General features: G+C 40.1%; 1 protein-coding gene across 2 annotated transcripts in view; it reads right to left on the reverse strand.

Moving 5' to 3' along the window:
* Positions 1 to 4,139: 4,139 nt before the first annotated feature.
* LOC148029712 (B3 domain-containing protein Os07g0679700-like) overlaps positions 4,140 to 16,062 on the reverse strand; it is a 137,737-nt gene continuing 125,814 nt past the window's right edge. Inside the window, exons 13-14 of one of the 2 annotated variants that reach the window (XM_087686018.1) lie at positions 5,604 to 5,766; positions 4,140 to 5,462 (exon numbers count right to left, since the gene is read on the reverse strand). In XM_087686018.1, coding sequence (XP_087542144.1) covers positions 5,701 to 5,766 — 66 coding nt within the window. In that variant the 3' untranslated portion in view covers positions 4,140 to 5,462; positions 5,604 to 5,700. Of the gene's footprint in view, positions 5,463 to 5,603; positions 5,767 to 16,062 lie in introns of those variants that run through there. The other variant, XM_087686019.1, reaches the window with a different exon arrangement.

The following is a 16,062-nucleotide window of genomic DNA, read 5'->3' on the forward strand; positions in this document are numbered from 1 at the left end:
AATAACAATGATCTTGGCATCCTCACCAGTGAGGACAAATTGGATGGTACAAATTACTCTATCTGGAGTTTATGATTTGAAACCTCATTATGGCCAAGAATTTATGGGATTATGCCACAAGTGATAAAGTTTAACATGTAATGATTGCTAGTGGCACACTTCCTCCCATGCAAGGGAGACAAGGGAGAGGTGGAAGACATCATGTTGCTACCCCCATTATTGTTACACATGACCAAACAATATTGGATTCTAAAGATACATAAGCTTTGTCTTTGATAGCTCTATTAGTGAAAAGAGCTATCATAGCTTACAATTGGTTTTGCAAAACCTCACATCCAACTTGGGAAGCAGATGTTTGCAACCACCAGGAATGAGACCCACATCTCTTTCTTACGTAGAGAGTTGGGCCAATGCTCACATGAATGAAGGTGATTCTATAACACATCACATCACATACATTTAACATTTGCGTGAGTAGCTACTCAGTATTGATGAGGTGATCGAAGATGGTGACATGGTGAACGTCACTTTGAACTCCCTTCCAAAGTCGTATCTTGGTTTTCACACTTTGCTAAACTTGTCATTGAGGGGAGTAATTGAGCCCCGCACATTCATGGAGTTGACCAATCTCTTGCTTCAAGAGATTGTCCAAGTACACTATATTGGCAAGATGTTAAGCATAATTTTTGCTATTGCAAGGAACACAATCATATGATTTGCTCTTTTCCAAGGAGAAAGACTTGCAAATGCATGCTTATAATGATTTAGATTTGGCTCATGATCACGATATAAGGCAATCTACTAGTAGTCATTATTTCTTTCTAGGTTAGTCATGCATTTCTTGGCTAAGCAAGAAGTGGCCTGATGTAGCTACCTCACATAGTGAATCTAAGTACAAAGTAGGTTTCATAGTGTTAATTGAATGTGTTTGGTTACACCATCTATTGGTTGATCTTTATGTTCATTTGGAGAGAACCACTCCTATTCTTTCAGACAATCAAAGTGCTATTGCAATAGCATGAAATCTGGTGTTTCATGCTTGTAAAAAACATAATGAGATATATTATCACTATATGAGAGAGATATCATATGTAGGGGAGATTAGCATGATCTACATCCCCACACAAGAGAATGTTGTAGATATTTTCATGAAGGCATTATCATGTGAAAAGTTGAGGAATTTTGAAAATACTTGAACCTACTACCTTTTGGTGATTGATTCATTTCTTGTAGATCATGATATTGGCACTGTAGGGAGGTAGTAGAATTCGTCAAATATGGGTAGTACCCAATGTCTTAGTGTGTGGTGTAGACAAGGGATATTTAATGACCATTCAAAAAATGGATTCCTTGGTCACAATTGTCTCCAATAAACCTAAGCAACAAGGATCAATAAGAGAATGGAGGGGTGCTTCTTATTATACAACCAACAACATACAACTTGCCAATTGTTCCATAGATCAATATTCTTTATACCCCCTAATCTCAATGCTTCCATTGCATTCAATTGTATTTAAAGTAACCTTGTTTCTTTTATGAATAGGTTCACACTCATTGCTAGGTAAATTACAATAGTATATGCTTGCAAACAATAGAGTTACGAAGAAGTGATCCATGCTTGCAATATGGAGATGATTTAAAGTCCACCAAAACATAAATTTAAATCAAGAGAAGATTCCAAGTGAGGCATGAAGGTGATAATTTTGTGCAATGCTATCACCATCAATTCAGAAGGGAAGATTTGGCGACAAGACATTGAAGGTGGCAATTGCATCTGACACTTTTGTTTTTAATGATTGACAAAGAAAGTGCTAGATACAAAATCTTGGACATTCCCTCGAATTGTGAATTTAATTTTTCTAGAAATGTTAAAATTATTACATCACACTTTTTGTCTCCTCAATTTGTTAAAGGGTTTGAATGACGCTGAATATCTTCTTTATATATTTTTAATATGGATATACTTTTGTACTAAAGTATACTTTTTGGCAATCAAAACTCATTTGAACATTAGGCAATCATTATGACTTTGGGTGTGTAGAAATTACCCTACTTTTGAGTTGATTTGAATGAGAACCTATATTTTTAGCCTTTTAAAAAATTGTATAAAAGAAAGACATTAGGACTCTTCACTACATTAATCTATACTAGTTTAGTCTAATTTTTTTGAAAATAAGTTGTAATGGCCTCTTGATTTGCAATTCATGCTTTGATTCTTGTTGTGATACACACTCCTTTGATCCCTTCACCATGAGTGAGCACACTTGCACATACACACATGCAGGATAAGCTATCACACTCTCAAGCTCAAGAAGACTCTTGCACCATCACAAAACATCACCCTCACTCAAGCTCAAGTCATGGAGGATAGGAAAGAGAGAAAAAGATGGAGAGAAAGAGCTCCACAAAATTTCATATGCAAGATATTAACTTTCATTCTTTAATTTTGACCCTCCACTTTTAGCAGTTTTGCTCATTGCTTATGATATAATACCTTAGTGTCAAACTTGGTCTTTGCAATGCTTGACCATGGGATTTGACAAACTTGCACAAGAGAGAGCTTGGTGCATGAACTTACAATGAGCATCATCATGATTTGTGGGATCTAGAATTTAAACCATATAGATGATTCTTCATGATTCATGTATTGGATCTCATGCTTCTTTCAACTTGGTTATATGTCCAACTTGACTTTTACCTTTTGACATCTTTTTTGCATATAAATTCTCTTTCCTTTACCTTTTTCACAGCTTTTCATGCCTTTTTATTTTTTCCTTATATCATAGGACAACAATTGTTGACAATTGGCATTATATGATGCAATATACTACCAATTGGGTATTTAGGGCTTTTTGTTTACATATGATGCAAACAAAAGCCCTAAATAGTAATGTACTTAAACTTCTCAATCAAACTATATGAATCATCATAGCTCTGCTTGGACACTAATGATGGCATCTAATGGGATGCTATTATAAATGTCATTCTTTGCACAAGATTCTAACTGTGTCTCCAAATGTATTGGGCATATTGGCATGAAAACCATTCTCTTAATGCCACCTAATTCCTTACCATGCATTAGTATGATTACTCTTTTCATCAACATGATTTTACTAGGAATAATATGGGTGCATATGTTCTAAACATAGCCTCTAATCTTATTAGCTAGGAGCTAAGCTATATTTATTATGAACTTTCTTTAGCATGTGCTTAAGGTTTCTTGGACCTCTTCCAATGCTTAGGTTTTGAGTCGGATTCCATTCTTGAAGAGCCTCTAGATCTACTAGGCCCTCTATTAGATTTAGGAATTTATGAATCTACTAGTTTGGGGGTGAATGGCCTTAATTGGATGGTGGCTTGGGTATGCCATGTAGATCGGTCTAAAGAATTCACCCTAACCCATTTTTATATTGAATATACCATTCTTTCTCAAGGCTTATGAATTGGCTTTGGAGTTCTTTGAAAATTCTTCCTACGAACATGTGCTTGATGGCCTTTCTAGTGCTAGTGTTAACTAAAATGTTTGTCTTTGGCAAGTTCTATGTCCTATTGTTACATAAGATGCGAATTGTGTTGTTTCATTGTTCTTGAAGTGGATATTAATAACAATTATCCACAATACGATTTGCAACTTTTACCTTGACGAGGGTTGTTAGCCTTAAGACGCCATAAGATAGCCCAACAACTTGCTAACCTAGGTTACTCAAATCTAGGTCCAATTGCTATGCCAAATGATTTTGTATCCAAGTGCTAAAATGAGGTACATAAGAGGTCGCAACAACAAATGGAAGGTTCTCTTAGATTTATTTGGAATTCTATAGCTCATTGCACACTCTACACACACACACACATACAAGTTCCTGTATCTTCATCTACTAGAAGATGTCCCATGAATGTGCTACCAATGTGTCAAGTAAATGAAGATTGCTCAAATGCGATTCATGAACAAATTATATCTAAATATGATGTTTTACCTTAAGGATTAATTTTCTTCCCTAAATGAAAATTTTCTTACCACAATGGCCTTTTTTTTGATGATTTTTACAAGCACAATTAGGGAAGATGTAATGCAACTAAGCCTTCAACTATGTCTATGCTCATGCATACTATAGTGGTGTCAAAGGAAGCCATCGAAAATTTGAAGCTATATAATATGTCACTTTTCCATTTCAATTAATACCTCGTTTACAAACGGCACTTGCCCAACTCAGCATATCACATATTGCACAGGAGGAACACTTTGAACAGCCTCGTGTAATGCGTTTTTCGTTATTGATGCAGAATCCCGCATTTCATTTGATGATGGCCTTCGTACGTTAAGAAATCCTCAGAAGCTCAACCAATTTACGCGTATCCTCATTACATGCAGGCATACGCATGTATATGCGATAGCTGCCAGATTCTTACCACGGCGGAAGGACCTCCCTCCGTCCTTCGTAGCCACATGCAATTTGCATGGAATGCTGAATCGCATTGTCTGACGTGGGAGACAGTTCACACAATATCTTTCCATTGGTTCCCGCGATGGGCTGTTTCCCCACAGAACACAGAAAATTTTGGTGCGACAACAGAGAACAGGCTATCTGATGCGACACAGTTGCAACTCGGGAATTTCTTGTGCTATCGGTACTTGATTCCCGCTTGCTACAGTCTCTTGTACCGAAACAAGCTGTGTTTCCTTCTCCTCTATGGACAAGGCGGTCCTTTTTGACATATTGCGTGCTAGTGGGAGTTGCTTACAACGTTACTTGCAGCTTCTTGCCGTGTTCAAGCTTAGAGTCCGACTTAACGATCAAACTGCATCACCTCTTGACATGCACCGGTGCATTATCCTGTTTCTCAACGGAGATCAATTAGATAACACTTTGTAGGCGGTTCTTTTTCTGCACCAATTGTCGGTGTAAGCCATCCAACAATTTGGCCATTAGCAATCAATATTTTATCAGGAATTCCCATAGTTTCTGACAATCAGTTACTCCTATAAGCAGCTACGCTACGTACGCAGTACCAGCTGAAATTGCCGTATACCTCGTGTGGGCAGACCACATTTGGGCCTAAGAAGCTCACTTCGAAGGATTGCAGAAGTGCCAATGCTTAAAAAATGAGGCACAGTTCTCAGGTCTATATGTTGTAATCCGTGTTTCGACACACTGCTTAGACAGTTCAATGGTAAAAAGTACCTGAGAGAGGAACAGGGATGATATTGGGAACTCCTAGGTCTACTGAATAGATGTACTCCAGAGTACTGGGCTTGTCACACCTCACCACTGAATACAAGAACAATCGGTATAAAGAATAGAGGATATATGGTACAAGAGGCTAGAAAAAAATCAGAGGGAACTAAGTAAAGGCTGCAGCTTCAGGCACTACTTTGTTGTCAATGCTTTCAAATAATCATAGTTGCTTCCCGTTCTTCACTAAACAGTGTTGCGTATTAATAACTGCAGCAATATCTCTATACGCTGGGACACAAAACAGAAATTTTCAGTTCAATCTAATGTAAGCTCAGTAAATCAACATTACAAGAACAAATCCAGCATAACGAGCTTCCATCTATTACGTGCATTTGGTGTGTTGAGAGAGAGAGAGAGAGAGAGAGAGACCTGTATACACAGAAGAATATTGACCATGCCCTGGCGGTTACTTTTTGGCCTAGGGAGAGTCCTGCAGATTCATGCGCAACATGAGACCTGACTGAACTTACGAACTCTGACTTGAAACCTGGGGATTCAATGCCTCCATAATGTAGTCGATGTCATAGCCACCCTGAAACAAAACGACAGAAGAATTAGGCAGCAATGGCCAATCAACTAGCTGAAATTTAAAAAAAAAAAAAAAACTACAGGCAAAGAATGGCTTTCAGTGATGTGGGAGCATCAACTAGAGGATAATTGACTTCTGTAGCCAACAATAACCTGTCATCAGGAATTTGAACTTAAGTAGATGAAGTTTTCTTATGCCATCAGCTAGAGTTGCTGCCCTACATCTAGAGGTCATTGCCTACTGTCTCAGCCTACTGCCCTGCTGTCTTGCCAAGTCACCATCAGCTCCAAACTGCTGCAGCTTGTGTTTCACAATTGAAGCTTGTGTTCTGCTACTGAATAGCGCAGACAAGTGACATCATTCACCATCATCTGCTGATCGTGAAGCCAAGTTTCAAACCCCAGATCTTGCATTTTGTTGTCAGGAGTCTACACCAACATCATGCTGCTTGGAGAACAATGTTTCGCTCCACTACTCACCACATCATCAGCCTAAAAAGTAGACTTACTTTGTTTTGGGATCTATCTGGAGCACACCACACTGAGCTATTCTCAACGTCTCCCCCACCTCTCAGCTAACCTATGTTGAGCAACCAAAGTCATTAAGTGCATTAATTACTAATTTGGTTTCCATCTGCAGTCCCAAAAAGGCTTTATTTTGAATTATTTACCAGTGTCTGAGCACTGAGACAATCGGGGAGCCATGTTAGAATTTGGTAATTCTTGGCAGTGCCCAATGTATTTCATGTGGTGTGAACACTTATTCGAGTGTCAATGTAGTGTGTGTACCTAGTGCCTTTAGACATTAATCTAGTGACACTAGGAACTAGAATAAGTTAGCCTAACTCTAGTTAGTTGGTGGAAGATTGGTTAGGCCAACCTATGACCTAAACTAGTGTTGTACTTTCACTCTATCTTTTAGTTCAGCAAGTACACTCCACTCTCTTGCTTCAGCTCACTCACTGTCACTTTCTTGTTTCTCTCTCCATTGCTGGTCCTGTTTTTCTCGCAATTGGTATCAGTGCAGCATCCCGCCCGAGGTTCTGTCACTAACTTCACCAACCGACATCCAGCTCAAGGAAGAGGAGGAAGGAGCTGCTTTGCCCAGCCCTGCTGCTAGCTGTGTCAATTGTCCTAGCATCTCAGCCCAGTCCACCTGGACCACCAGCAGCTCCACCAACCACCTAGGCCTCAATTGCCTAAGTCGTCTACTGCGCTTGCCAGCTGAGCACCCACTACGCCATCTGCGACCTGCCTATCGCCGATTGTGCCAAATTGCATTGCCAACACTGCTTGCCTTGGTTGCCGTGTCTTGTGCCTCTCTGCCACCTCCAACAGTCTGCTACCAGTTGATCGCTTGCCCATAGCGCCATTTGTGCCTATCATGCACCGCACTGTTGCCTAAGTTGCCAGCACTGCCTGTCTATTGCTCTTGCCATTGGCTGCGCCACCATTGTTGCCTGTATCACCACTGTTGCTGCGGGTGCCACCTGCATTTCCTACCAGCAGCCATCTCTACTGTTGTCAATGCTGCCACACTCCACGTCTTCTACTGCCTGCACTCCTGCCACCATTCTGCCATTAGCTGCCTCTGCTCAATCCAACCTGACATTTAGTGGAATCTCAGCCCCTATCTTAACTTTTGCCGCTAAAAGTTTGGGGCTTTTGCCCGATCTGAGTTTCCATGCACAAATCTTCACCAACAACGCCGACATTGCACAATTTCTTTACAATTCAGGCAAAAAAATTGGGCCTTTTTGGCCTAGATGCTTCAGCATGCATCCAAAGGCAGATTCTAGCTGCTGTTCACCATTGGTGAGCATCCCAAGGTGACATTCAGTAGAAGTTCAAATTGTAAGGTAAAATTTCTTCAATTTCTTAGAAATTTCAAGAAGAAATTTGGGGTTTTTAAGTTGCACACACTCCAAGGTAAGAAATAAGTGGTATAACAGCATTTAATTGCTACTAGAGTTAGATTGAGTAGAAAATTTTGGGAAAATTAAAAATTTTTGGTGAGAAATTGCTGAAACTTGTACTCTTGTGGACACACATTACAAGGCAAGTATAGTAGAGAGTGTATAGCAATGCACTGCTGTTACTTGTTTGGTTGAGTGCTGATTTGGGTGACATTATGCATACACTAGCATTTATGCGACACTTTTGGTACTTGTTTGATAATCCCATGGGATTCTTGGTACTCTGAGGAGTACAAACTCTATACTTTGGCATCGAGGTATTTGGCTGTAGATTTTTGTTCATTACTGACAGCATAGCACATCACAAAAATAATGATCAGAGCAACATTCTTGGTGTCCTCACTTAGGAATACAAACTTAATGGCTCCAACTACTCATTATGGAGTTTCATGCTCTGCAACCTTCTTGTTCTGAAGGACTTGTAGGACTATGTTGCATGTGACTTGCATCTACTAGGAGGTCACGCACCTTATATACCTCAATGTTGCACTTGAGGATAAGTTGCTGGTGATGGTGTTGTTGCCCCAGCTCCCCTTCCTATGGAGGATCAAAGAAAAGGGATTCAAAGGACGCTCACACACTTTCTTTGATATCATTGTAAGTAAAAAGGGCCATCATTCTGCACATTCGGTCTTGTAAGACCTCGAAATCAGCATTGGACATACTTGAGTGTATGTTTGTAGCCCGTAGTGAGGCTAGGATCTCATATCTTCGAAGAGAGTTGGCAAATGTAAACATGCATGAGAGCGTGAGTAGCTACTCAGTGTTGATGAAATAATTCAGGATGTTGAATTGGTGAACATCACCTGAACTCTCTTCCGGAGTCATATCTTGGTTTCCACATATCTTTGATGTTGTCATTGCATTGGCGTTCAAGTGATGCAGCTATGCTTTCCAAGCTTAAAGGCAAGGGTAAAACTAGACAAAATGAAAAAAATCAGCAAAAGGTTAATGCTAGGCAACCATGGTTGCAATCATACGTTGTATGGTACAGACTACAGTATAGATAGTACGGTACTATATGAAAAACTGGCCTTGTTTGGCCACCATGCTTGCCATGCCTCCTCGCGTTCCACCTGCATGTGTGTCCTATGTGGCCCTCTTGGGGGTGGTGGGAAGCCTTGGATACCTCAACCCGCCCTCTTTTCCAGCTATGCACTCCTCCCCTAGCCCCCTTGGATTCCATCCAGCTAGTAGCCATGTTTAACTCTTGATTCCTCTTCGATTGTTTGACCCTTCTCTCATCTACAAAAGGTGCTCCTCTCCTCCATGCGTCCACACCAATTTAGCAAGCATTTTCCATTCTCATCTACTTCTCTTGGATCTTGAATTGATTTGTGATTTGTCAAGCTCTAGCTTCTCACTCTCTCCTCTTTCCCACACCCTATCAAGGCTCAAGGCTCTCCCATCCCCTCTCTCTCACTCTTGCTCTTTCAACTTTACAGTTTATCTCAACCATCTCCCTCTCTTTCAAGTTTCAAGAGTCAAGACTCAAATATCTCTCTCTCCTCTCTCTCTCTCTCTCACACACACACACACACACACTCTCTCTCTCTCTCTCTCTCTCTCTCTCTCTCTCTCTCTCTCTCTGAGCCTCTCCATCCGTCATCGGCACCATGACTTGTGACAAGTACGAGGCCCTTAATTTGCACGTGATCCATGTGGAGAGGGACAAAAAGAAGTTCAAACTTCCACCATTGGACATGCAAGTATTGCGGGAAGCCCTATACAAGTGGTGCAACCTGGGTTCTCCAACATCTTTCCAAGACGTTGGGGGAGGGGGGGGAGGGGGAGGGAGGTCTATGCAAGGAAATCCCTCAAAACATTGCAGATGAGATTCTTGCCAAGATGAGAGGGGGATCCACAAGAGGAGGAAATGGTGCATCGGCACCAACTCCTATGCTTACTAATGAGGAAGCATGGAGTGTGGATGTATCTTCAACCAATGCGGAAGAGGCCTCTACTATCAGTGGTGGGGGCTTCACATCTGCATCCGGCTTCGGTAAAATACAAAGAGTGGAGGCTCATGTAGCACCAGAGAGAGAATCCTCTCTCCCTCAAGCTTGCGGTCATGTGCGTAGATTGGTTGCCTTTCTTAGAGAAAGACAATGACTTGTGGACATTGAAATTGCACATATGGTGATTGAGTGCAATCTTGCATTTAATATCCTAAAGCAAGAGCAATGAAAAAATATGGTAAAAGCCATTGCCAATGTGGATAAAATAGATTGATGAAGAGGACAGGATTGATAGGGCCCTTGATCCTAATTGAGCCGAATGGATAAAATATGGTTGCTCCATTCTCACCGATGGATGGAGTGATTGTAAGAAACGGGGTATCATCAACATACTTATCTCATGGCCACTCGGCACTTAACTTTTTGGGGGCCGTAGATACCAGCAAGAGGGGGAGGAAAACGACGAACCCATTCATCTACTGCCACATTCAGTAAGCTATCATTGAGGTATACATTGCCTTTTTAAATGGTTTCACTTTCTTTCATTATAATTTATATGTAACACCCTATAAAAAGGAGTTATGACAATGACAATGACAATGACATGAACTTTTTACCAAAACTACTCATTAAAGCACAAGCACTGCATGGCTTTGGCCTCCTCTGTCTCATGCTCATCCCACTCATTCCATAGAGTAGACACCACTGTCAAGGTGAACCGCATCTCATAAAGGCACTCCAGCAATAACCACATGTAAGCAAACTGAGTTGAAGAAAGCTTCTTCAACTCAAGCGTGTTATGCTCACGATACATCGCAAGCACCTTTACCTTTACTGTGAAGAAGGTGACAATCGATAAAGATTTACAGACCACCCTTTTCATCCACTTGAGTTTCCCAATGTCCTCCATGAGCAAGTCCAAACAATGACTTGCACCTGGAGTCCACACAATCATGGGAAACTTGGCCTTAAGCAGACGGCCCATGCACCAACAGTTCGATGCATTATCAGTGACAACTTACACCACATTCAAGGGACCCAACTAGAACCACAAATTACAGGTAACAATACTTGGAAGTTTCAACTTTCAAGATTCAAGAATGAAGAGAGATAGGGGTTAGAGAGAATAGAGAGAGAGATAGTTATGCATAAGTGATTGTGAGGGGTTCACTATGGGTTTTCTTGTCCACTTCTTTAGAGCAGCATTGGTGGAGGTACGTACTTGTACAGTGATCGTAGAGACACAACGTGCACATATTTTAGAGATAGGAAAGAGGAGATAGGCATCAATACATATGCCCATCCATGATTTTTTCGCATTGGTACATCTAACTTACAAGTCGCTGGTGATCATGGATGATAGAGAGCTCCGTTCAGACTAGCTTGCTTATTTGACTTGTGTGGTCTCTATGGATGACCACAATGCAATGGCAATGCTAGAGGAGCTAGGATGCTATGCGGATCAGAGAGGGCATGTGGCTTTTGCTTCTCCAACTTGTTGGAGGAGAGAGTCAGTTGTGAAGCCTTTATTTTGGTGACAAAAATTTTGGATACGCATCGGAGACCCTTCAACCCTTAGCCATGAGGGTTCTTCCCCACGATTGCTCTTTGGGTGCATGTGAGAGAAACTGGAGTGCCTATTTTTTCATTCACACGAAGATTCGCAATCAACTTAACACATGAAAGTTAGAGCGCCTAGTCTATTACTGCACTAACTTATACATGATGAGGGTTATAACAAGCATGGTTAGCCCAAAGCACGTAAATACTTAGCCATAAAATTTAAAATTTGTTGTTTTAAACTTTGAAGTTTATACTTTACAATTTAGACTTTACCATTTACAATCTTATATGCATTGTGTGACCAGTTTCAAATGCCAACCACCCATGAGATTGGTGATGTCTATGAGGACCTTTTACCACTTTCTTTGGAATTTGTGCCTATTATAAATGATAGGACAAACTTATTACCAAGGTTGTCTCCATACGTAGTACGGACTGATCCCTACGGTACAGTACGGTACGTATCCGTACGATTTAGTACGAAAAAATAAGCACTTTTTGGCCACTCTCCGTCAAGCCTACAACTCTTTTGTTTTCTTTCTCCTTTCTTTGTTTTTCTTATTTCTCTTCCCCAAGCCTCTCTCTCTCTCTCTCTTTCTCTCTCTCAAGCTTGTCACCCTCTTTCTCTCTCTCTCTCTCTCTCTCTCTCTCTCTCTCAACCATAGTTACCCTAGTACCACATACGAAAGGTTTCATACTATAGCAAGTTGCATAAAGCTCTTTATGGTGTTAAACAAGCTCCTCATGCATGCTACTAAAAAATTGATGCACATTTGGCCATCAAAGGGTTTAAAAATAGTCCAATTGTTCCCATTCTACACATTAAGAATGAAAGCGGGAGACTTGCTAATTATCATTCTTTATGTGGATGACATGCTATTCACTGGACCTATAGAGGGAGAAATTGTACATTTTAAGACTAAATTCAAGGGAGAAATTGTAGAAATTAGGTGTCTCAGTCCCAGCAACAGAACCATGAAACCAACCTTCCTCCTTGGCTAGGGTGGTAAATAACTTGATTAAGCACTATTTACAGCCATTAACACATTTACTAAACTGAAATTCACACTTTACCATATAATCTTGGACATTAGATACCTTCTTGGTCCCAAAACTAGCACCCCTTTCGGTATTTATTTAACTTAATTGAAGAAGAAGTTGATGTACAATTGGATTCTCCCAATCCCTTTCAGTGTTCCAATCCCCTTGCTATCCAAAATGACCAACAAATCTTCAATTTGAATTGCCCCTTGATTCAAGCAATCAATTGACCTTCACTCGCTTTGATGCAGATGGAGAATGCCCCAAATTCAATGATTTGCTAGTCCCTCCACTTGAATAGGCTAAAAACAGCTTTAGCCCTATTGAATCCAAGTCTTTGAGCTTCTAATTTCCGCCATGCTTCTCGAGGCTGCTGCTAAACCCTAATTTTTGATGTAGATTAGGGTTTACAACAAAGAAATCTCAAATTTCTTAGCCTCTGGTGATCTCAATGCTATAAACTTCGGAGCAAGGCTGTAGAAAGGCTAGGAGATGAGACAGAATGCTGAGGAGAGAGAAAATTCAGACTTTCTTTGCAAAGAACTGAAGCAATTTGTCATTTACTGCTGCTGCCTCGCCTCAACAGCTTACAGATGCAAAGAACTGAAGAAAATCAGTTATTTAGTGCTCCTCCTTGTCTCAATAGCCTGTAGATGTTGTCGTTTGATGTTGATTGGTCTTCTCCTTCCCCTGACTGCCTTAGAGGGTCCTCCAATGGCTGCAAATCAGACCTGTAGCATCTCCTCCCTCTCTCTTGAAGGCTAAATACACTAAAATGCCCCTCTCTCCTGCCTCTAAAAATGTTTTTCAATCTTGCATGGGCATTTTTGACAAGTGGCAACCTTTCCAAATGGTTTTTCTAGCACTATCTATAATTAAATATTACTTTTCAGTCTTTAAATACTCAAAATTAATCTGATAATTATTTTGATGCTCTGAAAAATAATTTGACTTGCCAATAATTAAATTGGCCAGGCAACTTCCATTCCCAAGTGCCTATGCACCATCTTTGACCATCAGATTGGCGTTAGGTACCATTAAACGCCACTTTCCTAGTGTCACCAACTCACACTTATGGCCAAATAAATGATCTAGGTCAACAACTGGCACTAGATATCACAAAGTACTTGTGCAACATAACTTACAATAACTTTTGCCTTTGACATCCTGTGATTTCCTTGGGTTCTGAACTCGTAAATTTACTCTAAACCCAGTTACACCTCACATGTGTAACATTTACTTAACCATGTGATTAAAAATTAATCCACATGTTAAGTGAGGTTTTAAAAATACATGTCCTTACGACAGCCCTCCTTAAAATCCTTGCAATCATCCTTGATTGCATTGCCAAATGCATCAAAAGCAAAATAGTGGATTGGAATTTCCACAAGGTATCATAGTTAACACAACATTGCATACTGTTGCTCAACCATTCCATATGTCCAACAGATGCTGAAAATTACCAACTGATTATAACATAATATAAGACTCACAAAGAATCTCAAAAGCATTGCCAGATTATCATGTGACATGTCTATTTCTCATGAGCTCAACTCATCTAGCAAAATCTAACCATAGCATAGTATAACCAAGCATAAACCATGGCTAAAATATCAATGGCATCATAACATATGCCGTTGTCCATGGAACCAAATGTAAACAATTAAAAACAAAGCATAATCTGATTATAAACTGATCACAAATTGTTGCAAATGTGACCCTAAACTAATTACCAACTCATTGCAAAAATAGACCAACAATCAATGCAAAAGCTGATTGAAAACTGATCCCAAAAGTGACCATAAACAGTTCTCAAGCTGATAAAAAATTGAGCCGAAACTGATTAGAGTTTGTCTCAAAATTGAGATAAAATTCATGCTAAATTGATCATAAGTTGATGTAAAAGTATGGTTCTAGTGCCAAGGTGAAACTCATACTCATCTGCATATATCTCATAGTGACTAGTACACTAAGTAGTGACCTCATACAAAACATATTGTTAGTGTAGTACCTCGGATGCATGCTGAATACATCTAAGATCCACTACATATGAGAGTTGTCCATAACTAAAGAAGTGGAAGTCCCACCTCCCCCTCGAGCATCAGGCGATACTCCGGACCCTTGCTCTGCTGAACGTAACGGAGCTCGAACTAAAGTTAACACTAACTGAAAGGCATCTTGGTAAAGCTATAATAACTGAGGATGGTCTGCCAAATCATACTCTTCCATCCATTTGGCATCCATTGGTGAATAATTTTGAAATTTTACCAAGCCTCTCCTGGAAACTTTACCTTTGACTTTTTTCCCCTTATGTGCAAAAATTTGCTCAAGTACCAAAATCTCATCCACCTCCTCAACCTTAGGCTAAATTTCAACAGATATATCCTTTGACACATCACCATGAAAAGGCCTCAACAAACTGACATGAAAGGCATTGTGTATCTGCCAATGTGGAGGTAATTTCAGCTGATATGCAACATCGTTGATCTTTTCCAATGCCTGGAAGAGCCATAGTATCTCATACTCAACTTCGGATACAATCTTTCTCTTCCTTTCATCTTTTTCAACCTTACCTTTTCAAAACGTAGCAATACATAATTACTCTTTGAAAACTGCACAACATGTCTGTGGCGATCAACTGCCATCTTTTTCTGTTCTTACGATCTCTGAAGTGCATATATTATCTTTGCATAGGCTACATCCAAGTTTTCCACATAACGATCAGTCTCAAAGATCTTATCCTCAGTTTGTAGAATAGGTGGTACCTTCTTGCAACCCTCAACCACCTCAAATGGAGCTTTGCTCATAGAACTATACATTGTTGTTGTAAGAAGGAAGCTCAACCAAGGGAAAATATTGCTCCCATTGTGTCTTGTGGTTTGAAACATAGCACCTCAAAAGATCTAACACTGTGGAATTTGCTTCCTCAGAGACTCACTCTAACACTATGGAATTTGCTTCCTCAGAGGCTTAGACTGACCATCTGTCTGTGGATGGGAGGATGATGAGAATTTCAACGTGGTATCCATATTCTCAAACAAGCCCTCTCAAAATAAACTGGTCATCCGGGGGTCTTGATCACAAATGATCGACTATGGTATACCATGACACTTAAAGATGTGCTGCAAAAACAATCGTGCCATATGATCAATCTTTATTTTCTTCCTCACCGGAATGAAATGGGCTTGTTTGCTAAACCTGCAAATGACAGTCCATATCCCATCATTCCTTGTAGATGTCTTAGGAAGCTAAAAAATAAAGTCCATTGCAATGCTCTGCCAAGGCCTATTTGGAATAAGAAAGGGCTGCAACAAACTCGGCATCTTTTGCCTATCATGATTTATCTTCTGGCATATGATGCAAGTCTTAACAAATTCTTCTATATCATGCCTCAAAGCTGGCCAATAAAAGAAATGCTCCACTGCCTTGACCGTGGCATTAATGCCTTTGGTCCTTTGTGTCTTGTATATGAAGGAGCATGACTTTCAGTGAGAACTCTAGGCCTTAATTGCTTTGTGACACAGTCGTCTATGCATCATCAGAAATCCATCTCTTAGCACAAAGTGTTCATGCCTTTGGCCATTGCAAAGCTGATCATAAACATTATCAAAGCCTGAATCAACAACATATTGCTCTTTCATGGCATCCAACTTAGTGTGATAAACCATGCTGACGGCTGAAATTTGTCGCTTATGTGACAATGCATCAGCCACAACATATATTTTACCATCAATATGTACAATTTGAAAATGAAACATAGAG

This window comes from Lygodium microphyllum, chromosome 10 (assembly GCF_053477565.2).
Source record: "Lygodium microphyllum isolate KBCC chromosome 10, Lygodium_microphyllum_v1.1.10, whole genome shotgun sequence".
Taxonomy (NCBI): domain Eukaryota; kingdom Viridiplantae; phylum Streptophyta; class Polypodiopsida; order Schizaeales; family Lygodiaceae; genus Lygodium; species Lygodium microphyllum.